General features: G+C 46.2%; 1 protein-coding gene across 2 annotated transcripts in view; it reads right to left on the reverse strand.

Annotated features, from left to right (window-relative positions):
• The window catches only part of LOC309359896 (uncharacterized protein), a 33,816-nt gene extending 9,922 nt beyond the window's left edge, over positions 1-23,894 (reverse strand). The window contains exons 1-11 of one of the 2 annotated variants that reach the window (XM_081894239.1): positions 23,409-23,894; positions 17,448-17,504; positions 16,273-16,310; positions 13,107-13,247; positions 11,094-11,156; positions 10,541-10,661; positions 8,744-8,836; positions 6,358-6,518; positions 4,110-4,195; positions 2,501-2,584; positions 1,587-1,649 (exon numbers count right to left, since the gene is read on the reverse strand). In XM_081894239.1, the coding sequence (XP_081750365.1) occupies positions 1,587-1,649; positions 2,501-2,584; positions 4,110-4,195; positions 6,358-6,518; positions 8,744-8,836; positions 10,541-10,661; positions 11,094-11,156; positions 13,107-13,247; positions 16,273-16,310; positions 17,448-17,504; positions 23,409-23,576 (1,075 nt within the window). In that variant the 5' untranslated portion in view covers positions 23,577-23,894. The remainder of the gene's footprint in view (positions 1-1,586; positions 1,650-2,500; positions 2,585-4,109; positions 4,196-6,357; positions 6,519-8,743; positions 8,837-10,540; positions 10,662-11,093; positions 11,157-13,106; positions 13,248-16,272; positions 16,311-17,447; positions 17,505-23,408) is intronic. The other variant, XM_081894240.1, reaches the window with a different exon arrangement.
• Between the last annotated feature and the right edge of the window lie 1,022 nt (positions 23,895-24,916).

Below are 24,916 nucleotides of genomic sequence, written 5' to 3' on the forward strand. Positions count from 1 at the left end.
TTCCAGTTCATATAGAAAGCTGCCTGTGTTCTCAAGAATATGGTAGACACAGATTCTCTCTCTCTCTCTCTCTCTCTCTCTCTCTCTCTCTCTCTCTCACACACACACACACACACACCAAATTCACACATCACACTAAGCCAAACCACGGCTTCGGAGACTGCAGCTGTTTTGCTTTTCAGATCAGTGCACCACAGCAGCTAAGCCAAAAGTCTGGCTTAGCATGTCATCCAAATCCAGGATTGTGGTTAAGCTCTCCATAATCATCATTATCATCATCATCATTAATAGGTTATTATTTATACCCTGCCCATCTGGCTGGGTTTCCCCAGCCACTCTGGGTGGCTTCCAACCAAATATTAAAAGCTGCCCTAAACAGGGCTGCCTTCAGATGTCTTCTAAAAGTCTGGTAGTTGTTCTTCTCTTTGATATCTGATGGGAGGGTTTCCACAGGGCAGGTGCCACTACCGAGAAGGCCCTCTGCCTGGTTCCCTGTAACCTCGCTTCTCGCAGGGAGGGAACCACCAGAAGGCCCTCGGCACTGGACCTCAGTGTCGGGGCTGAATGATGGGCGTGGAGATGCTCCTTCAGGTATACTGAAGCCACATTTGCAACAGGTCCTGGTTGCGACACGCTAAACCAAACCTTGATTTAGCTGCCAGCTCACACTGACCTAAAAAGACCAGGCATAAGCTCCTCTCTGGAAGACGGCTTGTTCATTAATCTATTTCAGGCTTTAATCTATTTATAGACATGCCACTATTCATTTAAAAAAATCAGGAAGTCTTACAATTAAAAAAAATGATATACAAAATTAAAATCGAAAACCAGCCAACTACCCTACCTGCCCACAGACTGTCTCGCCAGAGTGGTGCATGCTCTAGTTATCTCCCGCTTGGACTCTTGCAATGCGCTCTACGTGGGGCTACCTTTGAAGGTGACCCAGAAACTACAACTAATCCAGAATGCGGCAGCTAGACTGGTGACTGGGAGCGGCTGCCGAGACCACATAACACAGGTCTTGAAAGACCTACATTGGCTCCTAGTACATTTCTGAGCACAATTCAAAGTGTTGGTATTGTCCTTTAAAGCCCTAAACCGCCTTAGTCCAGTATACCTGAAGGAGCGTCTCCACCTCCATTGTTCTGCCTGGACACTGAGGTCCAGCACTGAGGGCCTTCTGGCAGTTCCCTCACTGTGAGAAGCCAAGTTACAGGGAAGCAGGCAGAAGGCTTTCTCGGTAGTAGTGCCTGCCCTGTGGAACGCCTTCCCGTCAGATGTCAAAGAGAAAAACAACTACCTGACATTTAGAAGACATCTGAAGGCAGCCCTGTTTAGGGAAGTTTTTAATGTGAGACATTTTAATGTATTTTTAATCTTTATTGGAAGCCGCCCATAGTGGCTGGGAAAACCCAGCCAGATGGGTGGGGTACAAATAATAAATTATTATTATTATTATTATTATTATTATTATTATTATTATTATTATTATTATCTGCCTGCAAAGGCATGACGGAACAAGTTTTCAGCAGATGCACACACACTTTCATCAGCTAGACAGACAACTCCAAAGACCTCCTTCTTACCAAGGCTTACGGTAGAATAGGAGAGAGGGTGACAGCCAAATTCACTGGTGCGTCCAAAGGTACCTTCAGATGACACAAAGCAAGTGGATTAGAGGCATGATGAAGTAGCAGGTGGCCAAAAGGAGAGGCCAGAGGCTAGTTTGGCCTGAACGCTGAATCATATCAGGCTCCAAGCAGCAGCCTATGGAAGGGGAAATATGGAAGGGCTCCATATTCTCCTTCCCCTGCTTTAAGCACCAAACCAAGCAAGGGTCTTAGTCCAAAGGACCGGCTGGTACCCAGGAGTGCTGGATTTGATCCCTGCTCAGCCATGAAGCTCCCTCGGTGGCTGTGGTGCCATGGCCGGCTCTCATGATAAACAGAGAATTATCCATCTCTAGTTAGACCTCTCGCTACAGTTAACTGGTTAATTACAGTTAATTGGTGCCCAGCCAGGATACCCAGGGAAGAACATGGATATTACTTCTGGACTGGTCATGTTGTGCTGATGCCCGATTATCATCTTCCAAAGCAACTACTCTATTCCGAACTTAAAAATGGAAAGCGTAACGCTGGTGGTCAACAAAAGAAGTTTAAAGACTCTCTCAGGGCAAATCTTTAAAAATGTAGTATAAACACCAACAACTGGGAAACACTGGCCTGCAAGAACTCCAGTTGGAGAACAGCCTTTACCAAAGGTGTCATGGGCTTTGAAGACGCTCAAACTCAGGACAAAAGGGAGAAACGTGCTAAGAGGAAGGCACACTTGGCAAATCCACACCGTGATCAACTCCCGCCCAGAAACCTATGTCCCCACTGTGGAAGGACGTGTGGATCCAAAATTGGCCTCCACAGTCACTTACGGACTCACTGTTAAAACCGTGTTTATGGAAGGCAATCTTACTCGGCAATGAGCGATCGCCAAAGAAGATTACCTTTGAGTCCCACAATGCCACAGAAAGACGCAGGGATCCTCACTGAGCCGCCCCCATCTGTACCAAGAGCCAACGGGCAAAGGCCTACAAAAAGAAGCAGAATTACGAGCCTTCCGTTGAGGGAAACCATCTAGTTCTGCATTCCCCCACACAATCTCCTCAGAATCACAGAACTGTAGAGTTGGAAGGGACCCCGCCGCTGCAGAGAGGTACGGCGGGACCCTCTGCCTCCATGAGAAGGGCCCCGCTGGGAGGTATGGTGGGACCCTCTGCCGCCGCAGGGAAGCCCAGCAATGCCCGCCGCTGCTGCCGATATATATCATGATATATTGAGATATCGTGATATTTAGCTGGCGATAACCAGCTATCGCCCAGCTCTATCACTGATGGAGTGCAAAAGGTTATGAAAAGCAAACTTGTTGAGTTTCTGGTCCATTGTGGTGTAATGTGTATGGGCAGGGGTGTAGGAAGGGGGGGCGGTCTAGCCCGGGTGCCATTATGGAGGGGGTGACAAATTATCAAGGAACGATTACTGCCCTACTAGGGCAGTTCATAAAAAACTTCTTTTTGAAGAACTGGAAAGGGGAGAAAATATCATCATTATTAGAATGGCAAAGTAAACTCTGTGAGTTTGTGGAAACGGCAAAATTGACAGCAACTATTAGAGGCCATTCAAATCAGAGAATAATTAAAGAGTAGGAGGCAATGAAGGAATATATGAAAAAATATCGTTCCGGAACTGGAATATTAATAGATAACATGTAAAACGTGCAGGGGTAAGCAAGGAAATAATAAAAGAATCAGCTGAATAATGATTAAATTATAACAACACAACAAGACGGAAGAAGTAAAATAAAAATAAAAATGAGATCACACATGGGTGAAGGAACGGGAGGTATAGGGGAATTTGAAATATTATTTATAATATAAAAGCTTTTATATAAAATTTCTAACTGTGTTGTATTTGTATACAGCAAAGAGAAGTTTATAGTAATTAGGTATATTTTAATTTAGTTAATTATGTAATAGGTTTTTGTTAGAAAATGAATATGGATGTTGAATTTGAGGTTTGTAATTTTTCTTTTTTCGGTTTTGGAAATACAAAAAAATAATTATTATTATTAAAAAAACTTTTTTAAAAAAATGCCTGCTCCAAAGGTCTCATCTTACTACACTAGGGATTATACAGCCATATCTGAAATTTCATGCATTTTAGTTAATATCTTGACCCTCCTCCATGAAAATAACTGTTTACTTGGCCTTTTTCATATGTCGTGAAGGCTGAAATTTCAATTCAGTGGAGCCAAAACACAACCCATCCTGTAGATTTAAGTATCTGTCCACAATCGCCTACTTGTTATCAGGGGCCCAGAATCCACATTCCTTTGTAAGAAAATATGAAATAACGTAAAACCATTTTTGCAGGCAAATAATAAAAAAAAATCAATGTGGGCGGGGGATGACAAGAAATTTTCTGCACCGGGTACCACCTGACCTTCCTACGCCTCTGTGTACAGGGGATACAATTCCTTGCGAAGGGCACAAGGGAACCTCTGTTGAACTGCCGCTCTCCTTCTTCCCGCCTCCCCAACTCACTGGACAACCTCACCTGAAGCCACGGCTGCTGCTGACCCACTAGAGCTGCCCCCAGTGAAGTGCTGGGGGTTGTAGGGGTTCCTCGCCGTACCGTGGTATCTGGAGGGAGACAGAGAAAGATTCTGAAGGCAGTGCCGCCAAGACTGTTGGAGGAAGGGAAGGATCTCACCATCTTGCCACACAGGTGAACATCCTGAAACAGGTGAGGTTCAAGGCAGAGGCCACGAGGTACGGCACCCAGTCTCCATGCTCTACCTAGCCCCGTGGTTCCCAACGTGGGGCACACGCTCCACAGAGGGGCAATTTGATTTTTTTTGGGGGGGGGGCAATTTGAGAATGAGTTAGACCAAGTTAATGGCCTTTTAGGTTTCTTCCACAAGAATAGGAGTTGATTTTTTGAGTACAGTGGTACCTCGGGTTAAGTACTTAATTCATTCCGGAGGTCTGTTCTTAACCTGAAACTGTTCTTAACCTGAAGCACCACTTTAGCTAATGGGGCCTCCTGCTGCTGCCGCGCCGCCGGAACACAATTTCTGGTCTCATCCTGAAGCAAAGTTCTTAATCTGAGGTAATATTTCTAGGTTAGCGGAGTCTGTAACCTGAAGCGTATGTAACCTGAAGCGTGTGTAACCCGAGGTACCACTGTAATAAGAAGTACTGTATTTTTCACTCTATAAGACGCACCCGACCATAAGACGCACCTAGTTTTAGAGGAGAACAAGAAAAAAAATGTTCTCTCCCTCTCTGCTCAGCACCTCTCCAGCAAAGCGGGAGGAGAAACAGAGCCCCTTCCATTTCTCCTCCCGCTTCGCTGAAGGGGCGCTGCGCAGAGAGGGAAAGCTGTGCAGCGCCTCTCCAGCGAAGCGAAGCCTGGGGTGCAAGAGGGATCGATCCCTCTTGCTCTCCTGGCTTCAGCGAAAGCTGCGCAGCCTGCATTCGCTCCATAAGACGCACACACATTTCCCCTTACTTTTTAGGAGGGGAAAAGTGTGTCTTATAGAGCGAAAAATACGGTATATGTCACGGAGGGGGCAGTATCAGGATTTTAGAGATGCATAGGTGGAGCATGGCCAAAAATGTTGGGAACCACTGGCCTAGCCTCACAGAGCCACCGAGACCTCTGCAGAGGCTGAACTGGGCAGAGACCATGCAAATGGTAAAGGGCAGCTTCCCTCTCAAATTCCAATACCTTCTATTTTCTCTTTAGTGGGCAGCGGGGTTATTGGGTCATTCTTGCTTTTATTTTTATTATACATTCTGTTTTTATATTGCGATTTTACCTTGTGGACTGCCCTGAGACCTGCAGGTATAGGGTGGCATACAAATTTAATTAACAACAACAACAACAACACCGCCACACATATTAACATTTAAGGAACCACACAATTCAGTGTTAATACCATAAAGATTTACAGTGGTACCTCAGGTTAAGTACTTAATTCGTTCCGGAGGTCCGTACTTAACCTGAAACTGTTCTTAACCTGAAGCACCACTTTAGCTAATGGGGCCTCCTGCTGCTGCCGCGCCGCCAAACCACAATTTCTGTTCTCATCCTGAAGCAAAGTTCTTAACCTGAAGCATTATTTCAGTTAAAGTACCACTGTACTTTAAACCCTTCCTTTTTCACGTCTCTTCCTTTAAAGTGAGTTTTACTGCTGACAGTGATAGCTAGTGGTTCTAAACATAATCGCAATTCAGACTTTGTCTGGACCCTTTTGACCAAAATTATTCACCAACCTTTTAACTTGAGCATTCCAATACAGTGGTACCTCAGGTTACATACGCCTCAGGTTACAGACTCCGCTAATCCAGAAATATTACCTCAGGTTAAGAAGTTTGTTTCAGGATGAGAACAGAAATTGTGCTCCGGCAGTGCGGTGGCAGCAGGAGGCCCCATTAGCTAAAGTGGTGCTTCAGGTTAAGAACAGTTTCAGGTTGAGAACGGACCTCCGGAACGAATTAAGTACTTAACCCGAAGTACCACTGTATAATGCTTTGCTCCACATTTATTACCTTTCTTATTCCACTCATGTTTTAAAGAGAAAGCTCCATCTTAATCGTAATCTTTTCTTATGAATGGCTAATATCTGCCCTTGTGAGTTGTGAATTGTGTTATATTATTTGTGGTATTTGCTGTTTTATTTGATTTTGTTGTTGTTGTTGTTGTGTGTCTTTCATGATGGGCGTAAAGCCGAGTAAACATTTTGACTCCATTCAGTGTTATCAACAAGCCCCTGTTTAATGAATGTGAGCTATTTTACCTGTTAGGGTTACAACCAGTAGTTCCAATACCCAATTCATGCATGTTTGAGACACCGATAATAATGGCCCCAGCCTCTCGCAGTTTTTGGGCCGCAGTGGCATCTTCGGTTTCTGGCTCTGTGCCCAGGTATTGTGTTCCACTTCGGTGATGATAGGGCACCTAAAAAAATGCAGGGAATCAAGGGTTTTTTCCCTATAGAATCACAGAATTGTAGTCCAATGACGGCAGCAAGAATATTATTGGCACAAAAATGGAAGCAAGAAGAATTACCGACAAAAGAAGAATGGAGGGTGAAATTGATGGACTATGCAGAACTGGATAAACTAACTGGAAGAATTCTAAACCTGCGGGACCAGGGATTCACAGAAGACTGGTGTAAATTTACAGACTATTTGAAAAGTAATTGTGATGACCGGATTACGTTTGTAGGTTTGCAAGAAGTTTTGTGAGGTAAATTATTTGAATTATTGCAAAAATGGTTAAAGAGGTGGATTGTGAGTTAAGATAATTAAAGGCAGTAGGAATTTAAGAAATAAAGAAGAAATTATAAAAATGGTGGATCATCAGAGGTGCTGATGGAAGTCCAAAAAGATTGTATAAGATGTGAAGTTCTGTGGAATGTATAATAATTGGTATGTTGAAATTAATAAAAATTATATATATATATATATATATATATATATATATATATAAAAAGAATCACAGAATTGTAGAGTTGGAATGAACCATGAGGGTCATCTGAGATTAATAATAATAATAATAATAATAATAATTTATTATTTATACCCTGCCCATCTGGCTGGGCCTCCCCAGCCACTCTCATTAAGAGTCTCATTTCATTTCAATGATATATAATGAAATGAAAAGGATGTTTAAAATAACCTTTGTAAAAAAAAACAACCCATAAGCTTTTCTCTTGGGAATTATAGGGACAGAACTACCTAAAATGTATAGAAACTTATTCATGTAAGTTACTACAGCGGCAAGAATGTTACTCGTCCAAAAATGGAAAGAAGCAGAAGTTCCAGCAAAGGAAGAACGGATACAAAAACTTATGGAATATGCAGAAATGGCAAAACTTACCAGAAGAATAAGAAACCAAGATAACAAACTTTTTATAAAAGAATGGAAATGGTTTATTGGATATTTACAGATAAATTGTAAACAGATAAGAACATTGGCAGGGGTATTGCAGTAACCTGCAGTTTTATAAGAGTATATATTTAAAGCAGGTGAATAAATGAGCAAATTACCGTATTTTTCGCCCTATAGGACGCACCTTTTCCCCTCCAAAAATGAAGGGGAAATGTGTGTGCGTCCTATGGGGCGAATCCAGGCTTTCGCTGAAGCCTGGAGAGCGAGAGGGGTTGGTGCGCACCGACCCCTCTCGCTCTCCAGGCTTCAGGAAGCTATCCGCAAGCCTTAGGAGGTCCGCGGGAGTTCCCGTCAGGCTCCGAAGGCTTGCGGATAGCAGCCTGCATCCTGAAGCCTGGGGCGCACTCCACAGCGCACCCCGGGCTTCGTGCAGATATAGGGCAGCCCCACAAGCTCGGGGGACAGCTGGGAGGCGGAGTGCCGCCATCCCGCTGTTCCTCGACCTGGTTTGAAGGCTGGCGCTGGGAGAAGTGGGCTTCTCCCCAGCGCCAGCCCCACAAGCTCGGGGGACAGCGGGGAGTGCAAGCCTGGGGAGACCGGCGCAACTTCCCGCCGGGCTCCCTAGGCTTGCGGATAGCAGCCTGTTCTGGGGGCTGGGGTCGGGGAAAGCTCAGGCATCTCCCGCCGCAGCCCTGCGCCTGGGGGAGAAACAATTTCGCCCCTTTATTTCCCCCCCCCAAAAAAACTAGGTGCGTCCTATGGGCCGGTGTGCCCTATGGGGCGAAAAATACAGTGATTGAATTTGGATATGCAGAAGATATTAAATATAAATTTAAGGAACCGCAGAAAGAAGGAGAAGTTAAGTTTTAAAAGGTCAAAATGATTGTAAAATTAGTGAAATGTATGAACTTGAAAAGCATAAAAAAAGAAATTAAAAGTTATTAAGAGTTTCATGTTCCACTGCTGGTTCTTTTCATAGGCTCGCCAGTTTAGGATTACATTTCATTGTATTTGATGAAGTGGACTGTGATCCAAGGAAGCCTATTTCATAATAAATGTCTTAGGTCTTTAAGGTGTCACAAGACTCTCATTAAACAAACACACAAGCTGCAATATGCTGTGATTCCTGGTGAACGCAGCCAAGCTGCCCCCTTCTCCCCCCTGCGGCAGTCCAAGCAGGATTCCTCAGATCAATCCCAAACCCAGCAGCAATAATTCAGGCAGACCACCACCTCCCTTTCTTAAGACCGGCCTTATTCAGCAAAGGCAACTAAGCGAACTGTGCCTACCACTTTAATCTCCTCCTTCAAGCACACTGGGATCCCGTCCAAAAGAGAGAGGGTCTGCTTGCTTTGATAGCGAGCAGTGGAGTCCTCCGCCATCTGAGCAGGAAGAGATTTGTAAAGTCGTGTAGCTTTCATTAATATAATTGCTGAGCAGGAAGAGAGATAGGAACAAGTGGCAGACCAAAGCAGTCCCAACCTGGTCTGAGTCAAAGGCTTCAGCATTAATAATAATAATAATAATAATAATAATAATAATAATAATAATAATTTATTTGTACCCCACCCATCTGGCTGGGCTTCCCCAGCCACTCTGGGAGGCTTCCAACAAAGATTAAAAATACATTAAAATGTCACACATTAAAAACTTCCCTGAACAGGGAATAATCAGACCCTCCTTCCCCCTGGCCAAAGGTTCTCAGTGGTTCTCAAACATTTTTCCTCTGGGCCACACTTTCAGAACAAAAATTTGCTCGCACCACACTAATTTTTCCCCCCGATACAAAATACATTGGAAAGCAGAAAGGAACAACTCCCAGCAGTGCTTTATTTATAATAAAGAACACAACTACTTTATAATATGATGATAAAAGTACAAAACAATGTAGCTACAGAAGAATATGAATCCTTCCCCAAATATAATGATAAAAGGGCCTCTTACATATGTAACTTAAGTAGGTATACAAACTAAAGGAGAGGTGTGGCGCTTGCTTTCGCTGAGCCATCTCATTTATACGACGTCTCACTTGAAAGAAACAAACTCATCTCATCCCCACGAAGAAGCCTTTCTCTTTTCTGATCTCCCATCTTTGTCAAGAGTTTAAAATCCCAGCTCACAACAATATGTTGCGGGGAACTGTAGAAAAATAGCTGAGGCTCTCAAAGAGAGGCACAGAAGCAAAGAAGCGTAGAATTGGAAGGGACCCTGAGGATCATCTAGTCCAACCCCCTGCAATGCAGGAATATGCAGGTGTCCCATATGGGGATCAAACCTGCAACCCTAGCATTATCAACACCATGCTCCATCCAGCTGCTATATTGGGGTCAGCAACCTTTTTCAGCAGGGGGCTGGTCCACTGTCCCTCAGACCTTATGGGGGGGGGCCAGACTATATTGGGGGGCAATGAACCAATTCCTATGCCCCACAAATAACCCACAGATGCATTTTAAATAAAAGGACACATTCTAATTATGTAAAAACGCTGATTCCTGGACCGTCCGCGGGCAGGATTGAGAAGGCGATTGGGCTGCATCCGGCCCCTGGGCCTAAGTTGCCTACCCCTGTTGCTATAACGTGGATACTATGTGTGTGTAGGGATGCAGGTAGCGCTGTGATCTAAACTACTGAGCCTCTTGGGCTTGCCGATCGGAAGGTCGGCGGTTCGAATCCCCACGATGGAGTGAGCTCCCGTTGCTCTGTCCCAGCTCCTACCAACCTAGCAGTTCAAAAGCACATCAAAGTGCAAGTAGCTAAATAGGTACCGCTCCAGCGGGAAGGTAAATGGTATTTCTGTGCGCTCTGGCACTCGCCACTGTGTCCTGTTGAATGAGAAGTGGTTTAGTCATGCTGGCAACACGACCTGGAAAGCTGTCTTATTTATCTACTTGCACTTTGATGTGCTTTCGAACTGCTAGGTTGACAGGAGCAGGGATCGAGAAACAGGAGCTCACCCCGTCACGGGGATTCGAACCGCCAACCTTCTGATCGGCAAGTCCTAGGCTCTGTGGTTTAACCCACAGCGCCACCTGCGTAATGTTTAGATGAGCCCTTCAAGTAAAGTAGCACAGCTTCGGCCAACCTACTTTGAGGATCTCTTTGCGGTCCCACTGAACAATTGCTTGAAGGGGGAGACTGGACCTCTCATCATCTTCCAACGTGGCAATAATGTTCTTGGCAACCTGAAGTGGTGTAACCTCACCGGATCTAGCAAACAGAGAACAGTCTCCTTGTAAGACTGCACACTTCCCCACAGTCAGGCTGTGGGAAGCTGTACCCAAATCCAGCTCTAAATTGCAGAGTCTCTATTATTCGTTATGCTTCTATCCCACCTTTCCTCTAAGGCGTGCTTTTCATCCTCACAAACAGCCCTGAGAGGGAGGTTAGGCTGAGCAAATGTGACTGGCCCAAAATCACCCAGTGAGCTTCATGGCTGAGCTTGAATCCTGGTCTCCCAAGTGCTAGTCCAACACTCTAACCATTACACCACACTGCCTCCATGTAGGTATCAATCCCTGGGTCTCCAAAGAGCTGGACGCCTTGATTCCACACTTTGGGAGCCCATTTCTGTTTTTGCGAGGCTACAAAGTCCTGCTTCAGGGACACGTGACAGTTTAGCTGATACCTGCAGTCACTTACCGGTAGCAGTTCAAATAATCCTGGATCCCTTTGAAGTTGAACATAGGGCGAGCGGAACGTGAACTGTAAAGAGAGGAAAGGTAAAGACCAAAAGAGAACGGCGCTGGTCGCCTGAGAGCGTGAGATTGATGATCAAGCCATCGTGGACCCAGCACTCATCATCCACAGCTAAACAACTTGTGCCGATGACCAATAACGCTTCGCTTTCTGCTGCCTGTTAGGACCTTGTGGAAGCAACTGCATCCCAAATTCACATGTACAGGGAAGTTTTTAATGTTTGACGTTTTATTGTGTTTGTATATTTTGGTAGTAGCCGCCCAGAGTGACTGGGGAAACTCAGTCAGATGGGTGGCATATACTTCTTCTTCTTTTTATTAATATTACAAAGAAAATACTCTGCTTAGCACACCTGTGACCTTGCGATGAAGAAGGGCGGGGGGGGGGGAGAGAGAAAGGGGGGAAATACCGTACTTTTCCGTGTATAAGACTAGGGTTTTTTACTTTAAAAATAATGTTAAAAGGGGGGGTAGTCTTATACACGGGAGCAACCTCCCCCCATTTTCTTAAAATTGAGTCCCCCAAAATAAGGGGCATCTTATACATGAGGGTGTGTTATACACAGAAAAATACGGTAAGTGACACTCTGGGCTCTGGCCCCACCACCAAAATTGCCCTCCAAGGGAACATGGCACTTGACAGGAAGAAGATTCCCTCACCCATTCTGGAAGGATTCAGTAAGTCACAAACAGCATCATACACGCCTATATGTTCCGTATACATAAAGAACCAGAGCCAATATGATAAATATACCTGCCCTTCTTACCTAAACATCTGTTTTCAATAGAAGCAGCTGCATATTTAACCACTTGCCTAGGAATCATAGGCGACCAAGAATTCCACACAGACGACTGAGTGGATTGGCAGGGAAGTTGTTATGTGCTAAATTGAATAAGATCCAAAATGCAGCAGTCTGGTTGGTCCTAGAACAATAGGATCCGAATGCAGCAGTCTGATTGGTCCTAGAACAATAGGATCCAGAATGCAGCAGTCTGATTGGCCCTAGAACAATAGGATCCAGAATGCAGAAGTCTGATTGGCCCTAGAACAATAGGATCCAGAATGCAGCAGTCTGATTGGTCCTAGAACAATAGGATCCAGAATGCAGCAGTCTGATTGGTCCGCAGGAGCCACCCCATCTAACTCCAGGTGGGAGTGAATCCGCAACCTGATTGGCCTACCGGAGAATCCCAGAATTAGCCAATCAGGTGGGGCCCATTGTGTAAATAATGTATATAAAGCAGACATTTCGGGGGAACTTCCAAATCCTCACTACTACGAGCTGAATAAAGAGCATGAAATCCACACTCGACTCCGAGCATATCTCATAAGTGGTGGATCAACGTTCCATATCCGCTTTGTAGAAGCAAATATTTTTGTTGGCCGGCTAAAATGTTGTAATAGCCTTCAGTTCCGTGTTGGTCGTGTGGAAGAGTTCTTCAGCAGCTTGTTCCTTCCATCACCAGCATGGAAACGCAGGCGGGGGACTTTTGAGGGCAGTATACTAAATGCCTCTTCCACTTTCCCAGCAAATGATTTCCCCTGAGCTATCTAGTGTCCATGCTGATCAGAAAGTTGGTGGTTCGAATCTCCATGACGGGGTGAGCTCCTGTTTCTTGGTCCCTGCTCCTGTCAACCTAGCAGTTCGAAAGCACATCAAAGTGCAAGTAGATAAATAGGTACCACTCCAGCAGGAAGGTAAACGGCATTTCCATGCACTGCTCTGGTTCGCCAGAAGCGGCTTAGTCATGCTGGCCACATGACCCGGAAGCTGTACACCGGCTCCCTCGACCAATAAAGCAAGATGAGCGCCGCAACCCCAGAGTCGGTCACGACTGGACCTAATGGTCAGGTGTCCCTTTACCTTTACCCTTTTATCTAGTGTCCAAACGTAGCTCATTTCCAACCGTTCCCAGCGCCCCAGTTCTCCCGTCCCTTTTCCATTTCTGTACTTACCTTACTTCCATCAGTTTGGGGAGAATTTCCAATACATTTTCAGACTCTGGTTGGTTGTTTTTCTCTTCCTCAGAGACTACCGGCACAAACGTAGGGTCTTCGGCAAGATCAAGGAAGCGCAGGGCGGTAAAGTTGTTGACCCTGCAAATAAGTGTGTGAAATGGGGGCTTGAAACAGGAAGGGAGCGTGGCAACATTTTAATTCAGAATTGCACTCCTTCTCTCTGTCGCCCATAGTTTTCCTTCAACAAGATGCTACAAAGAAGGTCTTGCAGATCCTGCCAATAAAAACCATCTTGGCAAACAGATTTTAGCAGAGAAGACCAATTTTTACACCAGTAGTTCCATGACTGTCAAGAAACAGCTTTTTCTTTTAATTTGAAAAAAGAAAAATCAGGAGGGTACCAAGACTCGGAAGGCTGTCTCATTGCATCCACAGATTGTAAGTCACAAGTTAAATCACTTTCCCACACCTCCAACATCTAGGCTACCTTCAGAGTATCCTCTGAAGCATAGAAACCATCATGAGGCACAATGCCTTCTTCCCTGACACTGTTCTTCATCCACAAAAGGAGACGCTTCCAATCATGGTTTCAAACAAACAGCAGTTTCCCATGTTTGGGTAAACCAGGCAACTGTGGTTGGAAGTTTCATATATCTTTCCTTTGAACCCAGAGGATGGGGAGAGCATATGGGCACAAACGTTGTGCCAGATTGTTGTTATAATGCCAAGTAACAGAGAGAAGGAAACAGCTGGTTTACCAAACTCTCCGTTTATTTATTTCTCCCCACCCACCCAAATAAGGTTGTGATCACATGTGAGAAGCGAGCCGAAGTTGCTATTCAGACCAAGTGAAATAAATGAACATGGCTAAGTTAGGTCTGTTAATTTTGATGGGTCTGTCATGAGTAAAGCTTAGTTGAATCTCACCCCTTGTACCCAGTAGCTTGTTGAAGTGGCCCCCATTGAGGACCATTACAGTGGTACCTCGGGTTAAGTACTTAATTTGTTCCAGAGGTCCGAACTTAGCCTGAAACTATTCTTAACCTGAAGCACCACTTTAGCTAATGGGGCCTCCTGCTGCTGCCGCGCCGCCAGAGCACAATTTCTGTTCTCATCCTGAAGCAAAGTACTTAACCTGAGGTAATATTTCTGGGTTAGCGGAGTCTGTAACCTGAAGCGTATGTAACCTGAAGCGTATGTAACCTGAGGTACCACTGTAATGCCAAAATGATTAAAAGTTAATTGGGAAACACAAGACGCACAGTTAGTTTTGTATGTCTGCACAGCTAAAATTGTCCGATGTATTCCCTGCAGTGGGACATGGGAGTTTTCTGTGAATTCTGGACTGTTTAACCAAACCAACCACATAGATATACCCCAAAACGCAACTTTGTGGTGTATAAATGCATCACGATGCCGTTGCAAAAAGCTGGCTGTCCTCAGTATGCATGCAAGATAGAGGAGTTGGCGTCTTAAGAATTTTAGACCATCTGTTTAAAATGCTAGTATTACCCCCCCCCCCGAAATGCCAAGGTGCCACTCATCTTCTGCACTTTGCCTTGGCTGGGATACGGTGTTGCTTCTATTCAGACCCGCCCCTTCAAGATGCCAGTAGCTTGTGTCAGGCATTGCCAAGCGCACCATGCTTGATACAGAATGTGTATTAAGGCAAGCAAGGCGTCAAAATAGGAAAGAGATCCCGCAGGCTCATCTCTTCAACAGAGAAGGGAATACCAGCACCCAGATAACTGCAGAGTTCAGCAAAACTGGAAGCAGGAGCCAAATCAAATCAGAGCCCCAGAAGATGCTGAAAAGCAACAACCATCCACAAGTTCCTCCATATATGGCCTATGGAAAATCTGTAAAATGTAGACACTGGACAGCATTCTATGAATTATTTGCACTAGTGCAAGGATTAGGACTAATACAACAAATTACATTAAGCGAGGAGGAATTGAAGAACCTTTTAATAAGGGTGAAAGAGGAGAGCGCAAAATATGGTCTGAAGCTCAACATCAGAAAAACTAAGATCATGGCCACTGGTCCCATCACCTCCTGGCAAATAGAAGGGGAAGAAATGGAGGCAGTGAGAGATTTTACTTTCTTGGGTTCCATGATCACTGCAGATGGTGACAGCAGTCATGAAATTAAGACACCTGCTTCTTGGGAGAAAAGCAATGACAAACCCAGACAGCATCTTAAAAAGCAGAGACATCACCTTGCTATGGTTTTCCCAGTGGTGATGTATGGAAGTGAGAGCTGGACCATAAAGAAGGCTGATTGCCAAAGAATTGATGCTTTTGAATTCGGGTGCTGGAGGAGACACTTGAGAGTCCCATGGACTGCAAGAAGATCAAACCTATCCATTCTGTAGGAAATCAGCCCTGAGTACTCACTGGAAGGACAGATCCTGAAGCTGAGGCTCCAGTACTTTGGCCACCTCATGAGACGAGAAGACTCCCTGGAAAAGACCCTGATGTTGGGAAAGATGGAGGGCACAAGGAGAAGGGGACGACAGAGGATGAGATGGTTGGCCAGTGTTCTCGAAGCTACCAGCATGAGTTTGACCCAACTGCGGGAGGCAGTGGAAGACAGGAGTGCCTGGCATGCTCTGCTCCATGGGGTCATGAAGAGTCAGACACGGCTAAGCAACAACAAATTTCTACCCTCTCTTTCCCTGACATGTGCACTGTGCTGTCCCCAAATCTGCTCTGGAGAGTTGATGATCCCCTTCCTTGCAGATATAGTGGTACCTCTGGATGCGAGCGGGGATCCGTTCCAGAGCCCCGTGCGCATCCTGAAGAGAACACAACCTGCGTCTGCGCATCTGCGTGTGTTGTGATTCACCGCTTCTGTGCATGCGTGTGACGTCATTTTGAGCGTCTGCGCATGCGCGAGCGGAGAAACCCGAAAGTAACACATTCCATTACTTCCGGGTCACCTCAAAGCGCAACCCAAAAATGCTCAACCTGAAGCAACTTTAACCCAAGGTATGACTGTATTAGGGTGCGTAGGGAGAAGAAGGGGAGAGCACTCCATTGCGCAAAGAGAAATCCTTGCGCTGACAGAATAGTCTCCTTGGCGCTATGTTGAATGCAACCCACTTCTTCCAGCAACACAGATCTGCTCCCCAGTTTGAACTCTAAAATAAAAAAATACTCACCGCATTAGAAGTGGAACTAAAAAATGCTGTCCGAAAGCCTATAAGTGGGTATAAAAACAAATAAAATAATTGCAGTTCTAGTAGATTTGCTGTCGATTCTCTTGAGCTGCTTAAATATACACATAATTTCAGGGGGCAAACCTGCTGCACATTCAACACATTTTGGGCATATGGCTCATCCCTTCTCCGGGATTATATTCAGCAGAAACACATTCTTTCAGGAGGAGCCAGATTTGCACGATATTGACTGGTCAGACCTTGCCTCAATGATAAGGCCCCTTCCACTGTTTCTGGAACAGTTTGTGAAGTGTCGAAAAGCCATTAAAAAAGAATGTGACTAGGAGCCCAGGTGTGTCTCATCGCAGGAGCAATGATGGAGAGGCAGAGAAGCAGGACCACTCCTTCCCTTATTTTTTGCAGTTAAGTGTAAATAACTTGAGACTGGCAGAAGAAGATGCAGTCCTTACAGTTCTGCACATCAAACCCAGGCTGAGCTAGATTGCTTGGTCTCTCTAAGTCAGTCACATGCCCTGAAACCATGAAATGTTTCAGTGTAGTATGTTTTTTTTTTATGAAAGTCAAAGGAACTACTGCTAAGCAGTAATTGAAAGCACATCTCCCTTTGACTGCCAACTCCTGTTCTCCTTTCACTTTCACTGTACAGGGGGAGCCACAACAAAATGCTGCGTCGCCTCCCAGTTTTCCCATCCCGCACGCCACTTTGCTACTCAGGTTTCCGTGCTGCTGAGTCCTTATCAGGCTGGTTTTTGTGGGTTCCCCTCCCATTTAAGGTTTAACTGCTAGAGATTTTGTTGTCCTTCTGCAAATCTTCACATTCTTCCCAGCCTGCTACTACCTCCCCCTCTTGTGCCGGAGGTATTATGTTGCTGTCCTGGCTACCCACGTGAAGGCATGGAAAACCCGAATGCTGGAAATGCAGGTGCAATGATTGCTTAACAACCGGAGCCCAAACCCAGGAAGCTCAAGTTCCTGCAGCCGTGCTCAAAATACAAAGCATGGTTGGGCCATTCTAGGCTGCTCAAGTTCCTTCATTATCACTGCTCCATCATGGGAGGGTCTGGCTTCACTGAGAACAAGGATAGGAGTTCTAGATATCCACAAGATACTTTTAAAAAGGGCAAAGACTAATCAGATTGGAACGGCTGTATACTCACAGTGTTGGCCAGGTGTACGCAAAGCCGCAGCGAGAAGCCAGACAACCTGGGACTCCACTGTGAGGAAAAAGAGGGGAAGGGGAGACAGAAGAGTTTAGGGTTAAGGTTGCACCGATAGCCCCCCCTAACTCTCATAGCATTAAATCCAACAGCATTCAAAAACCAGCAGCAGAACATTTCAGTCCTCTAAGACACACTGCTGCTGACCTGGAGGCAATTACAGTACACACTGTACTGACCTTGCGTCAGTATGACCCACAGTTAAATTCCTCTTCCGCACAGAGGTTCGGACTGCAAAACTTAGGGAAAGGGGAAAAGAGATAGATGGACATGCATATTGATTTGGAATGATACTGGGTTGTTTTTGTGGGAATGTTATGGATAGTAGGAGAGGATATATTGATTAAATATTATCCTCCCTCCCTCGCGCTAGTGAGTCGCGTAGCAGAGCACATTTCCCTTATACACCAGGAAGCTAGTTTGCAGATTTGTTTGAATCTCTTTAGTTAAGCAATCCAGTCTGGCATGCCCAGATTGGATTTATTATTGGTAAGTCCCCTTTTGATCCCTCGCTAAAGAATAAAGACACAACAGTCTTTCTTCAAAAGTAGCAAGAAGCTTCCTTACATTCAGTTCACAGTATGATCCCTGAAGGCAGGCTTTGGCTTATAGTTACAGAGAAAGGTGTGGATTCATCCCATGTGCTGAGAGCCAGCAGTGAAGTCCAAGAGAATCAAAAAGAGTCAGAAGGGAAAAGAGAGCAAAAAGAGAAGGATATCTACGTGACTGCACCTTTTGTGGGGTCTCCCGGGGTCACGCCCACCTACCTGGTTACATGCAGGGGGAGGATGCTCCAGACCAGGTGTAACAGGAAGTTATTCTGGCTGGAGGAACACCCCCCTGTCTGCGTCCACTCTAGGGAAACAAGGAATGTTGTATTTGACTGCTCCAATGGATTACATCCCAGAGTTTTTGTTTTTTAATAGACCTAGGCTGTGGTATGGCTACAGTCCCAGTAGTAGTACGGAACCAGAGGTTATATGGGAACGTTGCTACAACACCCACAACAAAATGACGCCACATTTCCTCAGCCCAGCCCCTGAGCAGGAGTGCTCCTATTCAGCCTGGCATAGGGGCCTTTGGGTGCTCTTTGGGACATGTGTCAGGGGGTAGGGGTGGTTTTTCATCTCCCAATGTGCATCTACTTTTATCTCTCCTCGGAATAATCTATTTAGAGCTCAAGCAGGCCAATCGCTCCATCTCCAGCCGACATGCTCAGCATTATGTATGTCCCAGAAGCTCAAGGGGCCTTACCAGGACATTTAAACAACATTTTAATATACAAACTAATATATTTCCATGTACAGTGGTACCTCAGCTGTCGAACGTAATCCGTTCTGGAAGACAGTTTGACTTCCGAAACGTTCAACAACTGAGGTGCAGTGGGCAGTCAGCAAATATTGTTACAAAACGGAAGCATTTACTTCCGGGTTTTCTGTGTTCAAAAACCGAAACGTTCGGCTTCCAAAGCGTTTGACAACTGAGGTACCACTGTACTAGGAATCCTCCCCTCTCCAAAATGACTTTATTTTGGGGTGGCGCCATTTTGCTTCTAAATCTATAGGTGTGGGTTCACTCATGTTCAAATATTTTTCTTTAGTACCAAATTTTTAATTCCATTACAGAATTAATATCGGAGAATGACATTTAGCATAAGGTTAGTACAGTTAATACTCTCAGTCATAGGTTCCTGTTTTAGGTAAGAAGCCGAGGGAAGGGGTAATGTTATTTTATTATCCATTTATACCCCACCCCCATCTCTGTTTACAAAAATCAGCATAATACAAAACCAGATTAAAAATACAAAACGTATCCGGCAAAGGTAGCAATTCAAAACAGCAGACAAATTCAAAAACCAATTTAAATTGCTGCTCTGAAGGGAAGCAAGTAGTGATAAGGCAAGGAAGGCTAAAAAATGACCTTTGCACAGAGAAAAAGTAGCTCTTGAAGTGTCGACATTCAAAGTGTTTGCTATACACATTAGCCAAACCAGTCATCATATGCTCTTTCTGGCTGGAGACAGAATAAGTTTTAAAGGGAAGAGAAAGTAGCTTGAAAGAAAAGCCACTTCCCACAGTGTCACGCGCATTTATTTTGTCCCACTATAGGAACGCCGGTGGCGCTGTGAGTTAAACCACAGAGCCTAGGACTTGCCGATCAGAAGGTTGGCGGTTCGAATCCCTGCAACAGGGTGAGCTTGGTCCCTGCTCCTGCCAACCTAGCAGTTCGAAAGCACGTCAAAGTGCAAGTAGATAAATAGGTACCACTCTGGCGGGAAGGTAAACGGCGTTTCTGTGCGCTGCTCTGATTCGCCCGAAGCGGCTTAGTCATGCTGGCCACATGACCCGGAAGCTGTACGCCGGCTCCCTCAGCCAATAAAGCGAGATGAGTGCCGCAACCCCAGAGTCGGCCACGACTGGACCTAATGGTCAGGGGTCCCTTTACCTTTTATCAAGTATAAAATCTGATAAACCTTCTTTCCAGAGGCAAAAGAAAGCAGCATGATGGTACAGAAACTGAACACACAGTTCTGAGGAATCCTTTCATATACAGCAGTCTTTTCAACCTGGGGATCGCAACCCGCAGGTAGATCCCAAAGCCCGTGTAAGTGGGTCACGGGCTTTATAAGTAAGCCCAAAATAATGACTGCTTTTAGTTCTTAATTGGTATGATGTAAACCTCTTAAGAACTTTTTGTTTCGTTGGGACATCAAAATGATGTGTTAACCTATGTCTGACATTTTAACTCTTAGGAAATGTTCTCTGGCAGGAGACGGCAGTCAGCTTGCGACAAAATGCTCCGACCTGTCAAACCACTCTGCCGCCAGGGTTAATTAACAGTTAAATCAAGTCTGACTTGAAGTTTGCTTAGGCAACGTTTGTCCATTACCCTTCCTCTGAATAAACAGAGAAGTCTGAATTATGTTACTCAAAAGTGGTGTTTGTCATGGCTCCAAAATAGCATGGCTCCATCAGCAAGCTCAGGCTATTTAGAGAGCGTTGGAAGGATCCTCTAGTCCAGGGGTCAGCAACATTTTTCAGCTGTGGGCCGGTCCACTGTCCCTCAGACCTTGTGGGGGGCCGGACTATATTTTGAAGGGGGGGGATGAATGAATTCCTATGCCCCCCAAATAACCCAGAGATGCATTTAAAATAAAAGCAGACATTCTACTCATGGAAAAACACCAGGCAGTCCCCACAAATAAAGAATTCTACAATTCTACAAAGAAGCGTAGAATTGGAAGGGAATATAACGCTGTCCCATATGGGGATCAAACCTGCAACCGTGGCATTATCAACACCATGCTCCATCCAACTGCTTTTTCAGCAAGGGGCCGGTCCGCTGTCCCTCAGACCTTGTGGGGGACCGGACTATATTTTGAAGGGGGGGAAATGAATGAATTCCTATGCCCCACAAATAACCCAGAGATGCATTTTAAATAAAGGGACACATTCTACTCAGGTAAAAACACGCTGATTCTCGGACCATCCGCGGGCCGGATTTAGAAGGCGATTGGGCCGGATCCAGCCCCCGGGCCTTAGTTTGCCTACCCATGCTCTAATTCAACCCCCTGCAATGAAGGAACCTCAACTAAAGCGTTCGTGACAGATGGTCATTCAACCTCAGCTTAAAAACATGCAAGGAAGGAGAAACCAAACCTCCCGAGGGAGTCTGTTCCACTGTTGAACAGCTCTTGCTGTCAGAAAGTTATTCCTGATGTGTTGTCAGAATCTTCTTGTAACTCAAATCCATTGATTCGAGTCCTACCCTCCAGAGCAGGAGAAAACTAGCTTGCTCCATCTTCCATGTGACCGCCCTTTTAGGTATTTGAAGATGGCTATCTCCTCTCAGTCTCCTCTTCTCCAGACTAAACACACCCCACCCCTTCAACCATTCCTCATAAGGCTTGATTTCCAAACCCTTGATCATCTTGGTCACCCTCCTCTGCACACGTTCCAGATTGTCTATATCCTGCTTAAATTGTGGCACCCAGAACTGGTATTCCAGGTGTGGTCTGGCCAGGGCAGAAATGAGTGGTACTATTACTTCCCCTAGCATCTTGAGAAGTAGACTATACGAACCTTGCCAACAAAGGTTCGTATAGTTAAAGCTATGGTTTTCCCAGTAGTGATGTATGGAAGTGAGAGCTGGACCATAAAGAAGGCTGATCGCCGAAGAATTGATGCTTTTGAATTATGGTGCTGGAGGAGACTCTTGAGAGTCCCATGGACTGCAAGAAGATCAAACCTCTCCATACTGAAGGAAATCAACCCTGAGTGCTCACTGGAAGGACAGATCCTGAAGCTGAGGCTCCAATACTTTGGCCACCTCATGAGAAGAGAAGACTCCCTGGAGAAGACCCTGATGTTGGGAAAGATGGAGGGCACAAGGAGAAGGGGACGACAGAGGACGAGATGGTTGGATAGAGTTTTCGAGGTTACCAGCATGAGTTTGAGCAAACTGCGGGAGTCAGTGGAGGACAGAGGTGCCTGGCGTTCTCTGGTCCATGGGGTCACGAAGAGTCGGACACAACTAAACGACTAAACAACAACAATTACTTCCCCTGTTCTGCACCCTATACTTCTGTTGATACAGCTAAGAATAGCATTAACTTTATTTGCTGCTGCATCACACTGTTGACTCATGTTAAGCTTGTGGTCCACTACCTAGGCGCCATCTCCCTAAGACCCTGGGAGCCAAGGCACTCATAATATGTCCCATATAGGGACCAGGCGCCCACAAAATGTGGGGACACCACACCCCACGGAAAGAGTAGGGAGTTCGTGCCAGGGTGTGGAAGAGAGAGCACGGAGTTTGGGCAGGGAAAGGGGAGGAGACTCCAAGATCCTTTTCACATATACTGCTGGTGAGCCAGGTGTCCCCAATCTTATCACAAGCATAGCTGTCGACCTTCCCTTTTTTGCGGGAAATTCCCTTATTCCAGCGCCATTTCCCGCTGCTTCCCGCTGCTATCCTGGATTCTTAGATATCCCGTAGACTGTCCCCGGGACGGGTGAGGCTGCTGATCCCTTATTTTCGAGGCTGCTGATCCCTTAATTTTCAAATCTGACAGTTATGATCACAAGGTGCAGACAGGATATGCCAAGGGGGCAGAACCTCCCTTACTTAAGCAAATTTTATTTCCTCGATTTCAGCTGCCACTCTTGGCTACGCCCGTGCATCTGATATTGAAGCATCTGGTTCTTCCTGCCTAAGTGCGCAACCTTGCATTTGTCCTGTGGTATTATCCCATTATTCTGTGGTAGCCGTGCAGTTTTTGGTAACAGGAAACCCCAAATTCAGCGGAAACCTTCCATAGCTGTCAACCTTCCTTTTTTTTTGCAGGAAATTCCCTTACTCCAGCGCCGTTTCCCGCTGCTATCCCGGATTGTTAGATATCCTGCAGACTGTCCCCAGGACAGGTGAGGCTACTGATCCCTTAATTTTGAGGCTCCCCAGCAGTGGCGTAGCGTGGGGGGTGCAGGAGGGGCCGGCCGCACCGGGCGCAACATCTGGGAGTTAGGGTTAGGGGGGCGCAAATCCACGGGTTAGGGGGCGCAAATCCACGGGTTAGGGGGCGCAAATCCACGGGTTAGGGGGCGCAAATTACTTGCCTTGCCCTGGGTGCTGACAACCCACGCTACGCCACTGCTCCCCAGGACAGGTGAGGCTGTTAATCCCTTATTTTCGAGGCTGCTGTTCCCTTATTTTCAAATCTGAAAGTTGACAGCTATGAAACCTTCTCTTTTAATAATAATTTCTTATTTATTATCATTATTATTTGAGGTTCCTATCGCAGAGCACTTAAGTATCCTGGGCTGGCAGGGCGATCATCCGAGATCGAGGCTCTCCAGCCGCGGGGCCAGCGGAGAGCGGATCGCCCCGACGCCCCGCACTCACCGCATCGACCGGCGGCCTACCGCCTCCTCCTGCGGCTCGGCCGGGCTCCCTCCGCGGGAAGGCGGTGCGCGCAGCCCCGGTGACGCGCCGCACGAAGCCCAGGTAGAAGAGCAAGAGGCCGGCGACTGCCGTCGACCACAGCAGCAGCGCGCAGCTTTCGCCCTCCATCGCGGCGCAGCCAGGCAGCTCTTCTGCAACCCCGGCGGCTGCCGAGCGCCGCCTCCTCCCTTCTCCTCCCCTGCGGCCTTGGCGGGCTGGAGGCGGAGTTGCGCCTGCGGGGAAAAGAGGCCGTGGGGTTTTTGCGCCCCCGGAAGGAAACGCCAACGGTTGCTCCTGTAGTTCTTTTACTCCGGGGTAACTGCCAGCTCACGTCTAAGGGGGAACTGCGCGCCGAGACTCCGGAGGGACAAGGCCAAAGAGGACTGGCCCCTTTCTGACCCCAAAGTGAAAGAACTGCGTTAGCCGAGTCTTTCCGCCAAGTTGGATAAAATGTGGGAGGGGGGCGCCAAGTAAGCGATCACATGACACTATTTGAATGGCAATGCCCATCAACTTTGGGGAGAGGCCCCTGCACCCTCAATTTTTTATTGGGGGGATTGGCCCCTAGGATTGGCTCTTATGCTTTCTGCACTCTGGGTTTTTTTGGTTCGCTTTTACGCACAGCACCGGTGCGGCAGGAACAAATTATTATTATTATTATTATTAATACCCCGCTTCAGTGGCATAGCGTGGGTTGTCAGCACCCGGGGCAAGGCAAGTAATTTGCGCCCCCTAACCCGTGGATTTGCGCCCCCTAACCGTAACCCCCAGATGTTGCGGCCGGCCCCCCCTGCACTCCCCACGCTACGCCACTGCCCCGCTTTTAATTGATTTCTGAATCTTTCATTCAGCCTAAAGACAGAAAGACAGAGAGCTAGAGCAATGGGGATAAGTCATATGCAAAGCATTAAAACTTAGGCCGAAATCCTAAGCACCCTTTACATACTGATTGTGGAACTTCTGAATGTACAAATACCGTGTTTCATGGCGGCAGCAGCAAGCTTTAAACTTTGGGAATCCAAGCGCTTCTTTATCTCGTCTCTTTGCTGGCGCACAGCCTCCCTTGCAGTTCAGTAACTGCCTTCAAAGGGAAAGAGTTACACCTCGCTTCCTAAGGAGAGCAATTGGCACGTGGAGCTCCAATTACTTTTATCAACAGCCTGGGAGAACCTTTCATTAAAGTCCTATATCAGCTCTTTGGCTCTCCCTCTAGGATGAGATAAAAAAAAAAATTGCACTCCCCACCAAGGATTCCCTTATATCTTGCAGCTGCAATTATAAACGTGGTGAGCTTGTAATCAAAGGGGTCTGGGTTAAAGGACATGGATCCTCCACTTTTTAAAAAATAACTCCAACAAATCCAGTGTCAAATCACACCTGGAAGGCACACGTACAGACTGGACTATAAAAAACGTGGATCCAACACTGCTTCGCTGCAGTACCACAGAAACATGGATCCGAGGCATGGA

Source organism: Podarcis melisellensis (genome assembly GCF_964234715.1).
Source record: "Podarcis melisellensis genome assembly, chromosome: 17".
Classification (NCBI taxonomy): Eukaryota; Metazoa; Chordata; class Lepidosauria; order Squamata; family Lacertidae; genus Podarcis; species Podarcis melisellensis.